The sequence below is a fragment of the Mustela lutreola genome, chromosome 3 (genome assembly GCF_030435805.1).
Source record: "Mustela lutreola isolate mMusLut2 chromosome 3, mMusLut2.pri, whole genome shotgun sequence".
In the NCBI taxonomy this organism is placed as follows: domain Eukaryota; kingdom Metazoa; phylum Chordata; class Mammalia; order Carnivora; family Mustelidae; genus Mustela; species Mustela lutreola.
Genome location: NC_081292.1, coordinates 52954931 through 52974650, shown reverse-complemented (window position 1 = coordinate 52974650; position 19720 = coordinate 52954931). Strand labels below are relative to the sequence as shown.

Here is a 19720-nt window from a genome sequence, read left to right as displayed (position 1 = left end):
CAGACCTCTCCCCTAAACTCAACTTTATTTACATATGTATACATAATACATATGCCTATGGACATACATCCACATATACACACACACCTAACAGCTACATTTTCATGTCTACTAGGTATCTCAAGTTTAGCATGCCCCAAAACAAATCCTGATCGTGCACTCAAAACCTGCCATCTAAGTAAACAGCAACCCTAGTGTTTACCCAAAAACTTCAGGATAATCTTTGATTTCTCTTTATTCCACATTTCAAGTTTTTACCTTCAAAACATACCCAGAATCTGATCACTGCTTAGGACTTCTTCCACCTCCCTGTCCATACCACCATCATGTGTTCCGTGGATTACTGCAAGAACTTGATACCTCCTGTTTCCATTCTTTCCTCCACAAAATCTAGTCTTAACTCAGCAACCAGATGAGCCTTTAAACATTAAGTCAGATCATGTTACACTTCCTTTAAAACCTTTTCAAAGATTCCCATCTTGGGCAGAATAAAATCTAATGGCCTTACAATGGCCTACATGCTCTACTTGATCTGTGTCTCCTTTGTCTTTACCTGTTATTTCAGTTCCTGCATCTCTCCCCATGGCTTCTTTTGCTGTCAGCCACAAGGGCCTCTGCAGCTGTCTCATCTGTCAGGAACATTCTTTCCCCAGATATTCTCATGGCTCACTGCTTCTTAGTGAGGCCGTAAGTGACAATGTGATTTAAATTTCAACTCTGGTTGTGGGGAAAATACCTCCCTTCACTCTTTTATTTCTCTTTATACCACTTAGAACCATATGACATACCACATTTTAAAATGCTTACTTATCTAGCATTCATTCATTTGAATTGCTGTACTACTATCACTGAAAGAGTGCATTACACACAGTAGGTACCCCTAACATGAATTAAATGAATGAAAATAACTTTATACCCATTATTTACTTCTTCCTCCAAAGTGTTTTTAAAGACTTTATGTATTGCTGCCTTAAATTTGCCCATGAACTTGTATTTTCACACACATCATTTCAATGAATGTTCGTCCAGCATAAAGTAGGTCAATGTAAGAAAATGGGCCACTGGCTTATCATAATTTCCAAAAATGTCAGGTCCATGCAAATTTCCCATTACATCATCAGTCTTATGATAATTTAACTTTAAAGATTATCTCTCTTCATAAATTATCTCAATACTGATGTATACAAAAATCATCAACAAAATATTAACAAACTGCATTCAACAACACATTATGAGGATCACTCACCATAACCAAGTGAGATTTATTTTGGGGATTCAAGAATGGTTCAGTAATTGCAAATCAATGATATAACCATATCGACAACATGAAGGATAAAAATCATATGATCACTTCAACAGAGGCAAAAAAGCATCCCACAAAATTCAACATCTATTCATGATAAAAATTCCCAACAAAACAGGTTTAGAATAAACATATCTCAACATAATAAAGGTCGTATCTGAAAGACCCACAGATAATATCATACTCAATGGTGAAAAGCTGAGAGCTTTTTCCTTTATCAGGAACAAGACAAGAATGCCTACTCCTGTCACCTTCATTGAACAAAGTACTAGAAGTACTAGCCACAGCAATCATACAAGAAAAAGAAACAATGGGGAGTGCCTGGGTGGCTCAGTGGGGTAAGCCTCTGCCTTTGGCTCGGGTCATGATCTCAGGGTCCTGGGATCGATCCCCCGAAAAGGGTTCTCTGCTCAGCAGGGAGTCTGTTCCCCCCACCCCCGCCTCTCTTCCTACTTGTGACCTCTGTCTGTCAAATAAATAAATAAAATCTTTTAAAAACAACAAAAAAAGAAACCATGGTAAGGAAGAAGTTTAACCGTCACTATTTGCAGATGTCATGATACGGTATACAGAAAACCTTAAAGATTCTACCATAGTAATAAACTTCCACCAGAAGTAATAAACAAATCCTATAAAGTTGCAGGATATAAAATTGAATTTTTTTGGTTGTTTCTATAAACTAACAACAAAGTAGCAGAAAGAGAAATTAAGAAAATATTTCTACTTATAATTGTGCCAAACAGAATAAAATACCTTGGAATAAACTTAAGAAGGAAGTGAGAGACTTGTACTCTGAAAACTATAAAACATTGACAAAAGAAATTGAAAAAAATGCAAATAAATGGACAGATATTCCATGCTCATGGATTGGAAGAACTAATGGTATTAAAATGTCCATACAACCTAAAGCAATCTATAGATTCAATGCAATCCCTATGAAAATACCAATAGCATTTTCCACAGAAGCAGACCAAATAATTGTAAAATTTGTTTGGAATCACAAAATATCCTGCATGGCCACAGCATCTTGAGAAAGAAAAAAGCTGGAGGTATCACAATCCCAGATTTCAAGGTATACCACAAAGCTGTACCAATCAAAACACATGGTACTGGCACAAAAATAGACACATGAATCAATGGAACAGAATAGAAAACCCAGAAATAAACCCAAGCTTATACAGTCAATTAGTCTGTAACAAAGGAGGCAAGGATATACAATGGGAAAAAGTCTCTTCAATAAAAGGTGCTGGGAAAACTGGACAGCAACATGTAAAAGAATGAAACTGTATCACTTTCTAACACCTTACACAAAAATAAACTCAAAAGGGATTAAAGACCTAAATGTGAGACCTGAAACCATAAAAAAAGAGAACACATGCAGTAATTTTTTTTTCACATCAGCCTTAGCGAATTTTTTTAGATAAGTCTCCTGAGGCAAGGGAAATAAAAGCTAAAATCAGCTATCGGGACTACATAAAAATAAGAAGCTTTTGTAAAGCAAAGGAAACCATTAAAAAAAAAAACACTAAAAGCAACCTACTGAATGGGAGAAGATATTTGCAAATGATATATTTGATAAGGGGTTAATATCCAAAATATATAAAAAGCTTATAAAACTCCACACAAAGAAAACCCACAAATAAATGCAATTAAAAATGAGCAGAGGACCTGAATAAAGATTTTTCCAAATTAGACATATAGATGGCCAAAGACACAAGAAAAGATGTTCAACATCACTATCAGGGAGATACAGAGCATAACCAGAATGAGATATTACATTATATCTATCAGGGTTGCTAAAATAAAAAAGAAGAAATAACAAGTATTATCAAAGATGTGGAGGAACCCCTATACACTGTTGGTGGGAACGTAAACGGATGCATCTGCTAAGGAAAACAGCATGACGATTCCTCAAAAAATTAAAAAATAGAATTACCATTATGATCCAGTCATTTCACTACTGGGTATTTACCCAAGGAAAATGAAAACACTAATTCAAAAAGATATTTGCAGCCTAGGTTTCCTGCAGCATTATTTATAATAGCTAAGATATGGAAGCAACCTAAGTGTCCACTGATAGATGAATGGATAAAGGTGTGGTATGTACACACACACACAATATGGAGTATCATGCAATGACAAAAAAGGATGAGAGCATGCCATTTGCAACGACAATGATGAACATAGAGGCTACTATGCCAAGAGAAGTAAGTCAGACTGAAAAAGACAAATAGCATATGATTTTACTCATATGTGGAATCTAAAAAACAAAATGAATAAACAAAAAGCAGAATCAGATCTGTAAATACAGGGAACAGACTGGTGGCTGTCAGAGGAAGGAGGGTGGGAAAGTACAAAATGGGTGAAGGGGAGTGGGAGATACAGGTCTTCAGTTATGGATGAGTAAGTCAAAGGGAAAAATGGTACAGCATAGGGAAAATAGTCAATGATACTGCAATAGCGTTATGTGGTGACAAAGGGTAGCTACACTTATGGTGAGCATTGCATAATGTATAGAGAAGTAGAATCACTATGCTGAATGCCTAAAACAAATGTAACATTGTTGTCAAATATACTCAGATAAAAAACTTTTTATAAAAATTAAACATTTCCCCTAACAACAAAAATTATCTCAACAATTTTTTCCTCAGAGGTCGTTCTATACTGTTGTAGGTTTACAGCATGAAATGTTGAAGTCAATATAAAAACTTTATATTAAGAAAATCTAAGAGGAAGAACTATTCCAATTATAAGTGTATTGAGCAGGTTTCCAGATACATAAACTCACACTGATACACAAGACCAAAAGCAATGAATGAACAGAAATCAGAACAAGATATCAAGAACATCAAACCACATACATGGAAATAAATTTAACTAGGGGGTGCCTGACGGGCTCAGTTAGTAGCGCATGCTTTTCTTGATCTCGGGGTCATGAGTTCAAGCCCCACATTGAGTATAGAGATTACTTAAAACAAACAAACAAACAAACAAAAACCTCTAACTAAAACTCCTAAGATTTCTGCTCTGAAAACTATAAAAGGAAGTTAAAGATTTCAGTAAGTGGATTAGGTTTAGATTCAGAGACTCAGTATTGTAAAGATGTCAGATCTCTTTAGTCTACAGATTCAATACAATCCCAGAACAGGGTAAAAGATAGCCAAGACAATTCTGAAGAAGAATGACAAAACTAGACTACTTAAGCTAGCAGGTATCAAGTCCTCTCATAATGCATGTATAATTAAAGACAGTGTGAAATTGGTAAATGAGGGAAAAATGGAACATAGAAACAAACCCATATATTTAAATGGTTGCCTGATATATGACATTGGCAATGGTGCAAATGCAGAGAGAGTGGTTTTTTCAATAAAAACCTGATTACTTGATCCCATAGGGAGGGGAAAAAAGTATCTTGACCATTGTTTCACACCACGGACAAAAATAAATTCCAGATAGTTTACAGATCTAAATGTGAAAGGTCCAAGAATAAAGCTTTTAGAAGAAAACATAGGACAACATCTTTGCAAGCTGGGAGTAGGCAGATTTTAAAAAGTGCTAATCATAAAAGAAAAAATAAATTGGACTATAGTAAAACTACAAATTTTTGTTTATCTAATGCATCACTAAGAAAGTGAAAAGGCAAGCCACAGAGATGATCATACACAGTGACAAAACTGGAAGCAGAGTTCCCTATGGGCATAGAAACGGGACACAAGGAGTTGCCACCTTCTTTTAGCCTTTGCAAAAACCTGCACACTTGCCTCTATTATCATAGACAGAACAGTCACAATGTATGCTCTAACAAAGAACCTGTTCAAAATGCACAGAAAACTATAAATCAAAGAAACTTTTCCAAAGAAAAATGAATAAAGGTCTTGAACAGATACTTCACAAAAGAGAATATCTATTGGCCAAAAAAGTCTTCAATTTAATTAGTCATTAAGAATGCAAATGAAGACCACAATGTGATATTACTCTCCCCACTGGGATACCATAAAATAATAGTGAAAAAGATGAAAAAATACCACATGTTGGGAAGGTGTGGAGTAACTGGAACTCTCCTACACTGCTTAAAGGAGTATAAACTAGTGCAACTACTCTGGTACACTGTTCATTAGTATCTTTTAAAGCTAGCCATATGATCTAGCAATTTTACTCCTACGCAGATGTAAAACAAATGTTTTAATGTGTTTAATGAGCAGTAAGTACCCAAAAGGTTCACAGCAGTACCATTTGTAACAGCCCCAAATTAGAAATTATCCATATGCTCTTCAACAGTACAATGGATAAAAATAAACTGTAGTATATTCACATAAAGGAATACTATCAGTAATAAAAATTAGCTTTTACATGCAAGATTAAGGATGGATCTTACAAACATGATGCTGAAGAGAACACATCCAAAAGAGTACACATTCTGTATTTCCATTTGCATAAAGTAGAAAAATAGGCAAAATTAATGTAGGCTATCATGAGGGTGAGTATTGACTGATGGAGAGCCTGGTTGGGGGTTGCTTTTTGGATCCTGGTAATGTTTTGTTTCTTGATTTGTGTGCTGGTTTCAAGTAAAATGAAGTTTACTACAGCATGACAGAATTTAGAGGTGTAAAACTTACTTGAATTTTATGTTCAAGAAATTTTAAGTACAGGTAACAATTTAACCCAGGTATAGAACACAGGTTAGTCAATTTCCACTTTCTACTGATCTACAGCAGAAGTCAATACTCACAGTAAATTTAGCTCTTTCTTCCATCACTTCATAACCCAGTATAGTAGGTGTAGAAGGTCTATCTTCTAAATATACTGTTTCAGGATTTTGTTCTTCACTTTCTCTTGGTCTAGCAGAATACTCAATGGAAGAATCTGCACCTGTAAATTTAGTCCTAATGAGGGGACTGCTACAGACAGATGAAGTACTATCCATTTGATCGGGTACACTTGTCTGTTTAAAATTACCCATATTTGAGTCCTCTAAAGGGCCTTTGGAAGAGTTTGAGCTTGTTGAGATACTCCCAAAAGAAGAACTTCTTTGGTTTCTGTTGGCTGTAAAACTGGAAGCAGAGTTCCCTATGGGCATAGGAACTGGGACATAAGGAGTTGCCATCTTCTTTTCGACTTTGCAATAAACCTGCACAATGCTGAGTCCAAACACTTAGAGAACAACTAATATGAAATCCATTATTTTCTTCTTAGGAATTCACTATCTAAAAATGAGAAGAACATATTGAAAGGTTAGTATTTAATTTGGAGCATTATCCAAAAAAAAAAAAAAACCTATGAATGTTCACATCGATTTCTTTTGATTTTGTGACACTCTATTACTTCATTTGGAATGAAAACACACCTCAGATCACTTCATTTAATCCCAAGATATCATCTCTAAGGATTCCCACTTGCATGATAAAGAGAGCAGAACTATTCCACACTCTTTCTTGACCTTCATATTACATGTCATGCTTTTTAATCCCCACTCTCTTTCCTTGTGATAGATTTCTATAATGTTCATTTGAAACCGATTTCACCTACACAGAAGAATTGGGAACAGGGAGTGGTAAAGACCTTTCTGAAGCTTTATTGTCTACTCTGGTCCTGACAGTTCCACATACAGTACAAGGGGAGGGAAAGAGGAAGAAAAGAAAGGGAGAATTATTCACATTTCCTTTTGATTTAATTAGTGAAACCAATCAAAATCAATAAACTAATTACTCAGAGTAATAACTGAACAATAAACTTAGATGCTACAAGGTAAATATCAACTGTTCTTAAGGTAACCATTTATTAAACCCAGAACCAAATGTACTTGAGGGGAAAAAAAAAAAAAAAAAAGAGTGGCCAAATTAAATTAGTCAAATAAGACCCAAACTTATATTCAACAAGATGAAATGATTGAAAGTTAAAATGTTCTTCACAGTTTCCAGATCATCAGTAATCCTGCTATGCCAGAAACTTGAGGGAATTTAACAAATCCTTGTAACTCATACGCAGTAATCCCTGTTGTCAAAAGGACTGGTTTATCTTGTCTCAGAATCTCACAGTTACATAATGAAAAGGTTTCCCACTAAGGGTTAAATAATAAATAATAAACTAAGAAACTGCAATAACTACAGACCTGTGAAATGACACATAACAAGGGGTTTGCCTATCTTAACCACATCTAGGCAACTCCGCTGTTGAGCAAGGTAGGGAGAGAGCTGCAGGACCTGGAAAGATGCTGAAGTAAGATTTTTAATCTAGCACGTGGCTCTGGGCAACCTTCCTCATCATCAAAGATTCAAGAAACTTGAACTGCTGATTCACTGCTCCTCGGTTCTGCTTGATGGCCTCCCCCAAAAGTAGTAAATAAAAGTCTGAAACCTCATCCTTTCCAAGGCCCGTGGGATAGCCCTGCCCCTTGCCACTCAACTACCTGAGGCCCTGAGGCTGGGGAGAGACGACGACCATCCATACAGTCACTGACGCGCAAAGAAGCGAGCGCTACCCAAACTTCAAGAAAATAAATGTACTGGGATCATTAATAGCGTCTTCACTTTTGCCTTAGCATAGAGACGCTCCAAGGGCTAACATAGTCCTACACTGGAAAACCTCGGTCAGGTGTGGTGGCCCGAGCCTGAGCAACACGGTAGGAGAGAGAAGTGGGTGGCCAGAGAAAAGTGGAGAGAAACCCAGGCGCAGCTCGACCCTAGCACTGACTGGTTCGTACCAGAGCAGGCCACGGGTCTTCGGCTCACCGGACGGAGAAGCCCACTGCTCCCGGGGCTCCCCGGGGCCCCAAGACGGTGCCACCTCCGCCGCCCGGTGAGAGGCCAGCGCCTCCCACACGCACCGCGGAGTCTGCGGTGGCCTAAGGATGGCCCCGAGGCTCCCGCGGGGCCCCTCCAGCCTCCGGTGGAGTCCGCCCGCCGCCCGCCTGCCACGGGGTCGCAGGTGTCACTCGCATGAGCGCCCAGGACAGCGCCCGCTGCGTTCTCCCTACCTCAGCCCACTCCGCCGTTCCGTTTGAGCACACTTCCCTGTGACGGTTACATCCGACCCTGCTTAACCGCAGCTTTTCGTCTCCACCCACAGGACCAAGAAGCCTCACGTGACTTTCCGCCCCCAAAGCAGCTGCTCCCAGCCTCTGCCGGGCTCTACCGTGGCCGCCCCGCCCAGGCTCCTAGCGAGGTGGAGGGTGGGGCCAAACCCGGCCGCCTCTCCCGGAAGTTACGTCACACAAAAGGCGCTATTCCCGCCTCCTTCGTAATCCTCACCCCTCCCCACCCCAGAGGTCGGGACAGGAGTTCCCCGGACGGGGCTCGTTGGCGGCTGGGTTGGATATGGTTTTGTGGTAAGCATCCCACCTTCTCTGCCCTAGGCTTATTTTTGTAAACTAACTTGAGAAATGGAGGTTAGGACCTCAGTTTGTCGCACAGGTGATCTGAAGATTACAGTTCCGAGGAGGAACTACAGCCAGCATTGGTCCAGGTTCCTGCTTTGCATCATGGGACTTGTAGTCATCACTCACTAGCTTGGGCAGGTTCTAATAGGTTATAGATTGTTTTCTAGAATTAGTAGCGCTTTAAGGGATGACAATCGATTCTAAGAAAGGGAAGATAGAACACTGCACCTAAGCTTATTCGCCCTATCATGGAAAGATAATTGAAATTATTGAGGGGTTTTGTGTTTTTACAGTCCAGGGAGCAGTTTTATCTCAAATGATACATGAGGCTTGTTAGACTTGGACATCTGAAGACCTGTAAAGTTATCGGGAGAACTGTTTTTTGATAGTGAAGTACCAAAATTTAGACCAGTTCACAGGGTTGCTTATCATTAGAATTGTGCATTTTGATTTAAAGATTATCCCATGATTTCTAGGCTTTGGAACATTACGGAGACTGGGAAAAATTGATAGCTGTGATTTCAAAATGGGCATAGGAAATGAATCTGGTTTGTGGCCTAATAATGCTTTTTATTGATGGTATTGCCCTTCTTGTGTGATTGAGACATAAAAAGGGAATTCTGTGGAAACAGTAGACTAGAACATGAGTTTTCTGTTCAGAGTTGGCAGTCTTGACCTTGAAGTGGCAGTTGTATCCATGAGTTCTGTAAGTGAATAAGGGTATAGAGAGAAAAGAAAGGAAAAAGATTTGCCTTGGAGTATTTCCTTCACCTGTGGGAAGGGCTGCAGATGGTAGCAAAAGATACTTACAATGAGAAAATCCAAAATCCAAAATCAATCCAAAGCCAAGGTAAATTAAACTTTCAAGAGACAAAAGTGTACAAATACCACAGTTAGGAAGTTCAGGAAGGATCTAGGAAAGTTGAAATTGTCCAAGAACTTCCCACACAAAGTATTGAAAGGAACACACAAGCTATAGAGACTATATGTATTCTTTATCTTGCAGACTATTGAAAGATTTTTCAAAGTTGAGGTATAATTTACACATTACATTACATTAGCTTTAAGTGTGCAACATAGTTATTTGACGTTTGTATATATTGAGAAAATGGTCGCTACAATAAATCTAGTTAACATCTGTCACCATACATAGTTCCAGAAGTTTTTTCATGTCATGACGACATTGATATTTACTTTCTTGCAATTTTCAGATATTCAATCAATACAGTATTATTAACTATAATTGCCATCCTTTACATTATATCCTTGTGATTTACTTATTTTTGAACTAGAAGTTTGTACCTTTCAACCTGTTTATGCATTTTGCTCACCTCCACCTCTGGTAACCATGAATCTGTTCTCTGTATCTATGAGCTTGTTGTTTTGTTTTTGTTTTTTTAAATTCCATATATAAGTGAAATCATATGATATTTGTCTTTCTTTGACTTATTTCACTTAGCATAATGCTTTCTAGGTCAATCCATGTTGTCACAAATGACAAGATCTCATTCTTTTTTATGGCTGTGTAATATTCTGTTATATCTATCTACCTATTATCGCTCTCTCATCTTCTTTATCCATTCATCTATTTTTTTAAAAGATTTTATTTATTTATTTATTTGACAGACAAAGATCGCAAGTAGGCAGAGAGGCGGGCAGAGAGAGAGGGGGAAGCAGGCTCCCCACCGAGCAGAGAGCTGGATGCGGGATCTGATCCCAGGACCCTGGGATCGTGACCTGAGCTGAAGGCAGAAGCTTTAACCCACTGACCCACCCAGGCACCCCTAACCATTCATCTATTGACAAGCATTTAAATGTGTTTCCAAATCTTGGCTATTGTAAATAATGGTGCAGTGAGCATGGGAGTGTGTATATGGTATGTTTTTGTTTTTGTTTTTTGTTGTTGTTTCTTTCAAATTTTTATTTACATTCTAGTTAGTTAACATATAGTGCAATATTGGTTTCTGGAATAGAATTAAGTGATACATCCCTACATACACACCCACTGCTCATCATAAGTGCCTTCCTTAATACCCATCCCCCATCTTGCCCATCCCTTCTACCTCCCTCCAGCAACACTGTTTGTTCTCTGTTTTTAAAAGTCTCTTATGATTTGCTTCCCTCTCTTTTTTTTCCTTCTCATATGTTCATCTCTCTTGTTAAATTCCACATATGAGTAAAATCATAGCATATTTTTCTTTCTCTGACTTCGCTTAGAATACTACCTAGTTCCATCCATTTGTTTGCGAATGGCTAGATTTCATTCTTGTTGATAGTTGAGTAGTATTCCTGTGTGTGTGTGTGTGTGTATCTTTATCCATTCATCTGTTGATGAACATTCGTACTCTTTCCATAATTTAGCTATTGTTAATGCTGCTGTAAACATTAGGGTTCGCATACCCCTTTGAATCTGTATTTTTGTATTATTTGGGTAAATACCTAGTGGTGCAATTGCTGAGTGGTAGGGTAGTTCTGTTTTCCATTCATGAGGAACCTCCATACTGTTTTCCAGAATGAAAGAACTTTTTTTAAAGAAAAAGAAAAAAAAAATTCCAGTAGCAGAAAGAGCTCTGGTCTGAGAATTATGAATCTGCCACCAATTTGAGTTAGTGTTTTTGTTTTCTTTGGATAAATACCCAGAAGTGGAATTTTTGGATTATATGGTAATTATATTTTTAATTATTTTAGGAACCTATATACTGTTCTCCATAGTGGCTGCATTTTCACCAACAGTACATGAAAGTTCCCTTTCTCCACATCCTCACCAACACTTGTTATTTCTTATCTTTTTAAAAAAATGATACATGAGTATAGTTTAACTTAATTTAACTTTTTAAAGTAATCTCTGTGTCCAGTGTGGAGTTCGAATTTACAACTCCAAAATCAAGAGTTGTATTCCCTAGTGACTGAGCAGCCAGGCACCCCTATTTCTTGTCTTTCGGATAATAACCAGTCTGACAAGTGTGAGGTGATAATCTCATTGTGTGTGTGTTTTTTTTTAATTTAAGTTTTTTTTTAAACTCCAGTTAGTTAACATGTACTGTAATATTAGTTTCAGTTATATAATACAGTGATTCAACACTTCCATGTAACACCTGGAGCTCATCACAAATATACTCCTTAATCCCCATCACCTATATAACCCATCCCTGCCAACCCCTGCAGTCATTGTGGTTTTGATTTGCATTTCTCTGAAGATACCGTTGAGTATTTTTCCATATGCCTGTTGGCCATCCATATGTCTTCTTTGGAAAAATGTCTGTTAAGATCCTCTGCCCAATTGCTGTTTCTGAATTGTGTGAGGTCTTTATATATTTTGGATGTTAATACCTTATCAGTTCCCACATGTTTTGCAAATATTTTCTCCCACTCAGTAGGTTGCCTTTTCATTTTATAGATAATTTACTTTGCTCTGCAGAAGGTTTTTAGTTTGATATAATCCCACTTGTTTGTTCTTGCTTCTGTTGCCTTTGCTTTTGAGGCTGGATCCAAAAAAAATCATTGCCAAGACTCATGTCAAGGAGTTTCCCACCTATGTTTTCTTTGAGGAGTTTTATGGTTTCAGGTTTTACATTCAAGTCTTTAATCTCTCTTGAGTTAATTTTTGTGTATGGTGTAAAGATACACCATAGTTTTATTTTTGTACATATGGTTGTCCAGTTTTTCTAACACCATTTATTGAAGAGACCATCCTTTCCCCATTTTATATTCTTGGTTTGTCATAAATTAATTGACCATGTATGTATGGGTTTACTTTTGGGCTCCTGAATGTCTTTAATAATCAAGAAAGTATATCCTGTGGTTGTCAGAGTGAAAGTTACATTTTGACAGAGCATATGTAATGGCTAGTCTCTATGCAATATTTTAGTTAATTTTGGATGACTCTATATAGTACACACAATCAAATGAAATTGTGTACATTTTAATTTGTAGAGTAACAGACCATTTTTCAGTCCTTTGTTTATTTTAATTTTATATAAAATATATACATCGACTAGGATATTTTGAGCCCACTCTAGGAACAATTTTATACAATGATATATAGAGATTGGTAATGGAGGGTGAAAGGTTTAGGAAGAGAGGGAAGAGTGGTATAAAAAAACAAAACCAAAAACCCAGCAGAAAAAAATATGTACATAGGCAGACATCTCTTGAGGTGGCTTCCTGGAGTCCCACGTTTGCCCCTTCTCTGGGACTGGTCTGTCTGCTGTAAGGCTGGGCCCCTAATATGTTAGTCTGATAACAAATGTTTTTTGTCATAGTTAATTGTTCTTAAGGAGGACATTTGACTTAAATCATATCCAAAGGATGCTCTCTCCTAGGAATTAAGAGAGGTGGGAGGAAGATACAGACTGGAAGTCACTTGAGGTGAAGTCAGATAGAGGAAATTTTGTGGTAAGTGGGTCAAAAAAGTGGGTCACTGGAGTTGATCTGGTCATTCCCCATTCTTCACTTTTACTTGGAGTTCATGAGATACCCTAGTGTACTTTCAATAGATTTGGTTTTTGTTTAAACCTAGCCAAGAGTTGGTTCTTCCTATAAACAAAAGTATAACTACTACAGCAAGTTAGAAGGAGGCCTGGTTTTTTAAACTTCATATTCAGTTTATGAAGTTTAAAAGCAGATAAAATACAAACAATTCCTTCTCAGTGATTTATAATGCCTAAATTAATATAAAAAACAACTCCTGGGGCGCCTGGGTGGCTCAGTGGGTTAAAGCCTCTGCCTTCGGCTCAGGTCATGATCCCAGGGTCCTGGGATCGAGCCTCACATCGGGCTCTCTGCTGAGTGGGGAGCCTGCTTCCCTTCCTTTCTCTCTGCTTGCCTCTCTGCCTACTTGTGATCTCTGTCAAATAAATAAATAAAATCTTAAAAAAAAAAAAAAAAACAACTCCTGTTCAGTTATTATTTTGGTATACTTTCATGGCTTCCCTAATTTGTGTATGTTGTTTTCCATAGGTGGTGTTTCTGTGATTTCATGTTCAGGCTCTGTAATCTACTTACTCCTATTTTCTCACTGCCATGAGATTGTGAGGGTCCAGAGAAGAACCACAAGTGACCTATACTTAAAATAACAGGTGGTGATCAAAGTAACAGAGGAACACTGACAGCCAACTTTATTGCAATTAACCTATGATCTTTGCAATTTCCTAGATCTGTGGTAGGAATTATATGGCATATATAATGGTACAGAGAAGACACTGTTCAGGATCCCTACCATTGATTCTTTTGTGAATTCCACTCACCAAATTACGTAAGGAAAATTTCAAAAGCATATGTGGAAATCTTAAGGGAAATGTAACAGATCAAATTCCCTCACAAAATCACTAGATCTTAATTACAGCTTTAGAAATGAAAGAAACTAAAGAGATCATGGAGGTAAGCCTCTATTTTAGAGCTAAGACTACTGAGGAAAACAGAAGCTTAAAAATCTTCCTATAATCACAAAGCTAATGAATCCTTGAGTACTCAACAAGTAAGCTGCTCATCACACATAATAAGACACCCTTTCCTGAGCACTTTTTTTTTTTTTAAGATTTTATTTATTTGAGAGAGAGAGTGAGAGTGAGCACGAGAGGGGGAGAAGGTCAGAGAGAGGGAGAAGCAGACCCCCCGTGGAGCTGGGAGCCTGATATTGGACTTGATCCCAGGACTCGGTGATCATGACCTGAGCTCGAGGCAGTTGCCCAACCAACTGACCAAGCCACCCAGGCACCCCCCACGGAACAGTTCTACATTCTTATGTCCTAATGTCTTTAAGCCTCTCAGCTGAGTCTTATCTCTGGTACATTCTCAAGTACATTGGATACCTGGGAAGTTTTCTTGGATTTTATGAATGAGAAGGCCTACATTGGGCCTTTAATTGGTGGTGGGAATTGAGTAAATAAAGGTCACACCAGGGAGGTTCAAAGACTTCAGAGAGGACATAGTAGAGTGTAGGGTGTTGTCTCTTCATTAAGGAGACTAGCCTCATTGGGTTGAAAGGTATGTAGCTGGAAGTAGAAAGATGAGCTCCTACTCATTCCTCAAATTGTCTCAGATGCAGTCTCACCAGTAATGTCTATTTGATAGAAAGGAAATCCCCTCCTCAATCATCCTTTTGTATTTGATAAGTGAATGGAGGCAGTCATCACATTATATAGCACACTTATTTATGTGTGCAGCATAAAGGTTGGGATCCTATAGACATTGATGTGCTGACCGTACCTTACATTCTACCTGAATAAAGCAAGTACTTCAAGTATAGTCACGTATAGTCCCTATAATTACTATTTTTTTATGCCTGACCCACTTATTCACATTTCCTATAAATCCCTTTAGACATTTGTTTTTTCAACTCCTAGTTTAGAAAACAAAATTGAATTCTTTGAGTCAGCCTGTGAGACCCTTCATGAACTGACTTTTATCTAGTTTTATAGTCTATTTCCTCTAGTTTAATTAATTAATCAACTAACCAGCTATTTATTGAGTACCTATCACATGCAATGAATTTCACTGAACAGCCATATCAATTATTTCCCATTCTGAACTCTTCATTTTCTCTCCTGCTAGCGTTTGTTGTCGCTTTTGCCTGGGAGTTATCCTACTTCTCTCATCCCATTTCTGAGTCCCAGCTCTAGGTGACCTCCATTTTTGTCTTAATCCCTTTCAACCATATCCTCACCGTTCCTTCTATAAGCTTCTACTGTAGCCATCCTCATATTAGATGTGGTTGTTCTTGTGTGTCTGCCTTCTTGACTAGAACACATGTTTCTTGAGGCAGAGATCATGTTATTTTCTTCTTCTTCACTGGTTGGCAGAAACTCTGGCATATGTGAGGTCAAACTGAATGAATAAATGAATGAAAAGTTGTGAATAAAGTTTTGTTTTGTGTGGTTTTTTTTTTTATCAGCTTGGTGGCTTAATGTAAACAAACAAAAATTACATACATATTCTCAGTGGAATTTGGTTTCAAAGAAGTAACACTTGCTCTATGAAACAAAATGAAGCTGCTCTGGTTAAGAGAAAAGATTCTTTCATTTGTTCACAATAATTTCTAAACTGTTGGACTAGATAAGTGATTTCAAAGGTCCACTTAAGATCTAGTGTCTTATAAATTTATATGTATCATTTGAAATCTGAAGTAGATAATGGAATGAATATCACAGACTGGTTAGCAATGATCAGATCTATAAAAGGCATTAGGCTGAGCAAAAATAAAATGGAAAAAAAAAAAGAAAAACCTAAACTACTGAAATTAAACATGTTTATAAAAAATAAAAAATTAAAAAAAAATTAAACAGACCAATGGATGGATATTATTGTACATTTAAGTCTTTGTCTTAATTAAATTTGAGATATGCTCCAACTCCTTGTATAAACATGGGAAAAAAATTTCCGTTTTCTGAAGTTCGGGTGCCAGGTCTCAGCATCTCAGTGTGTAAGAGATCGTCCTAAGAAAACTATAGTTTTTGGAGGAAAAGTAAAGCTCTGGAAGAATTAGCAAGTCTAATACATCAGCACTAGGATTTGTGCTCATTCGTACTCATTTTGTAGGTGAACATCACACCTCTTCACCTTTTTCAGGGCTGAAATCATCTGGGCTACCTCTGGCCTTTTGTTTGGATTACTTCCAACTTTTCTTCATCTGTCATGTGCAACAATAATAGTTTTTCCTAAGAGTGTTCTTGTGAAAAATAGAAAGTCATCATGCTTCTTAAGTGCTTAGTACGGTGCCTGGTAAAATGAATAATAGCTATTATTTTCTCTTGAGCCAACTAGATAGCTTAAAATGATAGACAATATTAATAACATCACATATAGATATTTGCTGAATGAATGAACAGCAGTTAACTGTGGGTAGAGAACTGCACTACTGATTTTATGTGCATTAATTTATTTAATCCTCACAGTAATCTCATGAAACAGGTACTGTGATTATAATTGATACTTTACAGATTGCATCTCTGAGAGGCTGATTAGCTTGTCCTTTTTATATGGAAAGTTATTCTCTGAGAGGTTAGCTTGTTTGGCAAGGTTGGGACTCCTGCTCGGTTCTATCTGTCTCCAAAGTCCATGTTCACATTTCTACTCTACCATACATCCTCTGTCATTGTGGTGCGTGGAGCCTTGACCCTCTAAGAACCACGCTTGCCAAGACATTGGTTGAAAACAAGGTCTTTGGGTTTAGTTTCAGAAGCTTCTGCTCCTGGGTTCTTCATCCCATTTAACACTATTGTAACTAGCTTAGTTTCATTTCTTTTTTTCTTCCTCTTTGTCATTACCTAGTTCTAGTAAAATTTATGCATCTTAGCGTCGACTCAAAATCATTGATCTTGATAAACTGATGTTCTGTGCCTGTTCAGTCCTCAGCTTCTCTCTTGTCTTTCTGATTTGCTCTCTGGTATTGATTCCAGTGTTTCACTTCTTTCATTTTCCTTGTCGAAAGACTGGGTAAACCAGAGGGATTGGGAAGGAGTCAACCAGATGAAGCATATGTCTGGGAGGGGAGGGCTGGGGGGGTGGTGAGAAGTGTAGTTGGGAAAAGGAGTGCCCCAGACAGAAAAAGTAGGGAGGATTTTATATAGAGACTATGTAATAATGAGAGACTGAGTTGTTTGACTTGAAATAAAGATTTATAGATATAAAGTTTTAATTTTTATGTGGTATTAAATAGCCTCAACTCTGTGGGGAATCAGATACTCATACTCATTGAACAAGTATTTGTTGAATGCCTATCATATGTGCCTACCATTGTTGTCCTAAGGCTACAGGAATTCATCAGGAACAATCTCTGCAAAGCCACTTTCTTCTGGAGTTCACCTTCTGGTGAATGTTTGTGTGGGGACAGACCATAAACATAATAAGAAATAAGTTTTAAGAATTTCGCTAGATTTATATTCTTTGAAGAAAATAAAAGAGAATAATATCAGAGCGGTTGGGCTGGGGGAAGTGCAACAATTATACATTGAGGTATCAAATCAGACTTCTCTGAGAATGTGTCTTAATTGCTGAGATTGGAATGTCTAGAAGAAAACAACCTTGAAAAAATTGGGTGGCAGAGGATTCCAGGAAACCTGCCTCATGTGTTCAGTAGGAGAAAAAGGAAACTAGTTAGCAAAAGTGCTCCCTTTTCCTCCTCCTCAGAGCTCCAGTTCCAGGAAACAAGATGTCAGATGTTTCTTTCATCACATGTGTGATCCACATGTCTCCGAGACACTAGATTTTAACACGAACACCTAAGTCTTGCTCATTTCAAATTCCCTCTTCATTTTAAGGAATTCTAGTCTCTTGTAAATTTTCCTTTCCTGCCTAACCTTAGAGTCCTCAAGAGATATCTTCTATGCTCCAGGGAATCTGTTCTGATTATTGTTCCCTGTCACCATTGCTGGATGAGCAGCTGTCACTGCTTTTGCCGCCAGCTGAATCATGCTTGCCTTGACAGCTCTACACCATCCTTTCCACTCACAGAGATTAATTCAGTGTCTCTTGAGTCCAGGTCTTCATACCACGAAAACAAACTGGAGGTCTTCCAGTAATGCTGTCTGCCTCTGCTGGTCTGGGGACCCATAGGGCAGCAGTCTGCTGCCAAGTGCAATGGGGAACTTTTCTTTCACTTTTGCTTGAATCCCGGAATATTACAGAATTTGGTGAGCAAGACTTTTCAGTTTTGTTCATGAAGTCTCTTTTCCCCGGGAAAAGCCACCATGTGGGTGGCTGAGTTGGCAGAAGCTCCTATAATAGTTCTGTCTGCAGTGGACCTTAGTGGTTGCCAACTATCTGAATCTCTTTCTGTGTCTAGGAATTTCCTGCTTTATGTATGTAGGTGAGAATTCAGAACACACTTCCCACTGTGAAATTCCAAATTGTCAGATAATCTGCTTTCTCAGCCTCCCTTGCAGCTAAGGTATAGATGTATGCTCCTGGCATTACTAAGCATGTGAATCCTTTCTCCGGCCTTCCATGTTGGTGGTTCAGGGTACAGGGTCTAGTGCTCGGTGGTCACAGCTTCCTTGTAAGACTAGTTTTATGCTTTGGTCTTGGGCCGTTTTCTTAGCTGTCCTAAGCTTCCCAGATATTCTGGGAGCTGTTAGTCTGTCTTTAAAATTTCTTTATTCTTAAATTGGATGGAGCCACTTCTGACAGCTTGCCACATAGGGAAGTGAAGAGAAGGGCCAAAAGAAGGGCCAAGAAAAAGGAAAGACTTAATTCCTAGGCTTGGGGAGAAATACACTCTTCTTTTCAAATGCTTAATTCCTAGGCTTGGGGAGAAATATTCTCTTCTTCTCTTCAAATGCTTATGAACAAGGATGCACAGAGTCCTGACTGCTATCCACAATCATCTTGCAACTGCAAGGCAATCAGTTTGGGATGAACCCAATATGAGGATGGCGGAGTGAAGAGGGGGAAAGCATCTTGACGATATCCCTTAACCTTTAATTTTACTCTACCTAGAGTCTCTTTTACTTCTGGTCTTAAAATTATCTCTTGAGATAATACATTTCCTTATTGATAAGCAAGCTTGAGTTGGGATTCTCAGTTGTTACTAGCTTTATTAACAATGAATACAAATAATAATGCCTAGCCTTTATTGAGAACTTAAAATGTCACAGGCACCTTTCATTGACTCAGTTACTATTCGCTGAGCACCTACATATGTTAAGTCATTTACTTGCTATAACAACCCGAATGTTACAACAGCATAGTATGTGTGCAGGTAGATGTACAGACTTAAACACAGACATATGCATAGATATAGGTCTGCATGTAGGTAAATAGATATAGTCATAAGCATGGATATAAGTATATGTATGGCTATGGTTATGGCTGTGGGTATAGATAGATATATACATAGTGGTAAAGATATGCAACTGGAGGATAAATGAAATCTGTCCCTTATGGCAGCTAAATCTCAAAGCTGAGGATGCAAATTGCTAAGTACTCCATGTCCTAAGGGTACAGTGCACAAGCAGTTGGTGCCAACAGTCTTTAAAATTTTTGTTGAGAGATGCCAGTTCAAAGAATTGGTCCAATCATCAAATTCACTCAAGTGATATTATAGG

General features: G+C 38.0%; 1 protein-coding gene and 1 long non-coding RNA gene across 3 annotated transcripts in view; one reads left to right on the top strand and one right to left on the bottom strand.

Annotated features, from left to right (window-relative positions):
* Positions 1-8474, bottom strand: part of SNX16 (sorting nexin 16) — a 48423-nt gene extending 39949 nt beyond the window's left edge. The window contains exons 1-3 of one of the 2 annotated variants that reach the window (XM_059166129.1): positions 8277-8474; positions 6260-6507; positions 6033-6172 (exon numbers count right to left, since the gene is read on the bottom strand). In XM_059166129.1, the coding sequence (XP_059022112.1) occupies positions 6033-6172; positions 6260-6407 (288 nt within the window). In that variant the 5' untranslated portion in view covers positions 6408-6507; positions 8277-8474. Of the gene's footprint in view, positions 1-6032; positions 6508-8276 lie in introns of both variants that reach the window. The other variant, XM_059166128.1, reaches the window with a different exon arrangement.
* Positions 8475-8526: 52 nt separating this feature from the next.
* The window catches only part of LOC131826656 (uncharacterized), a 38566-nt gene continuing 27372 nt past the window's right edge, over positions 8527-19720 (top strand). The window contains exon 1 of the long non-coding RNA XR_009351691.1: positions 8527-8627. This is a non-coding gene — a long non-coding RNA (uncharacterized LOC131826656). The remainder of the gene's footprint in view (positions 8628-19720) is intronic.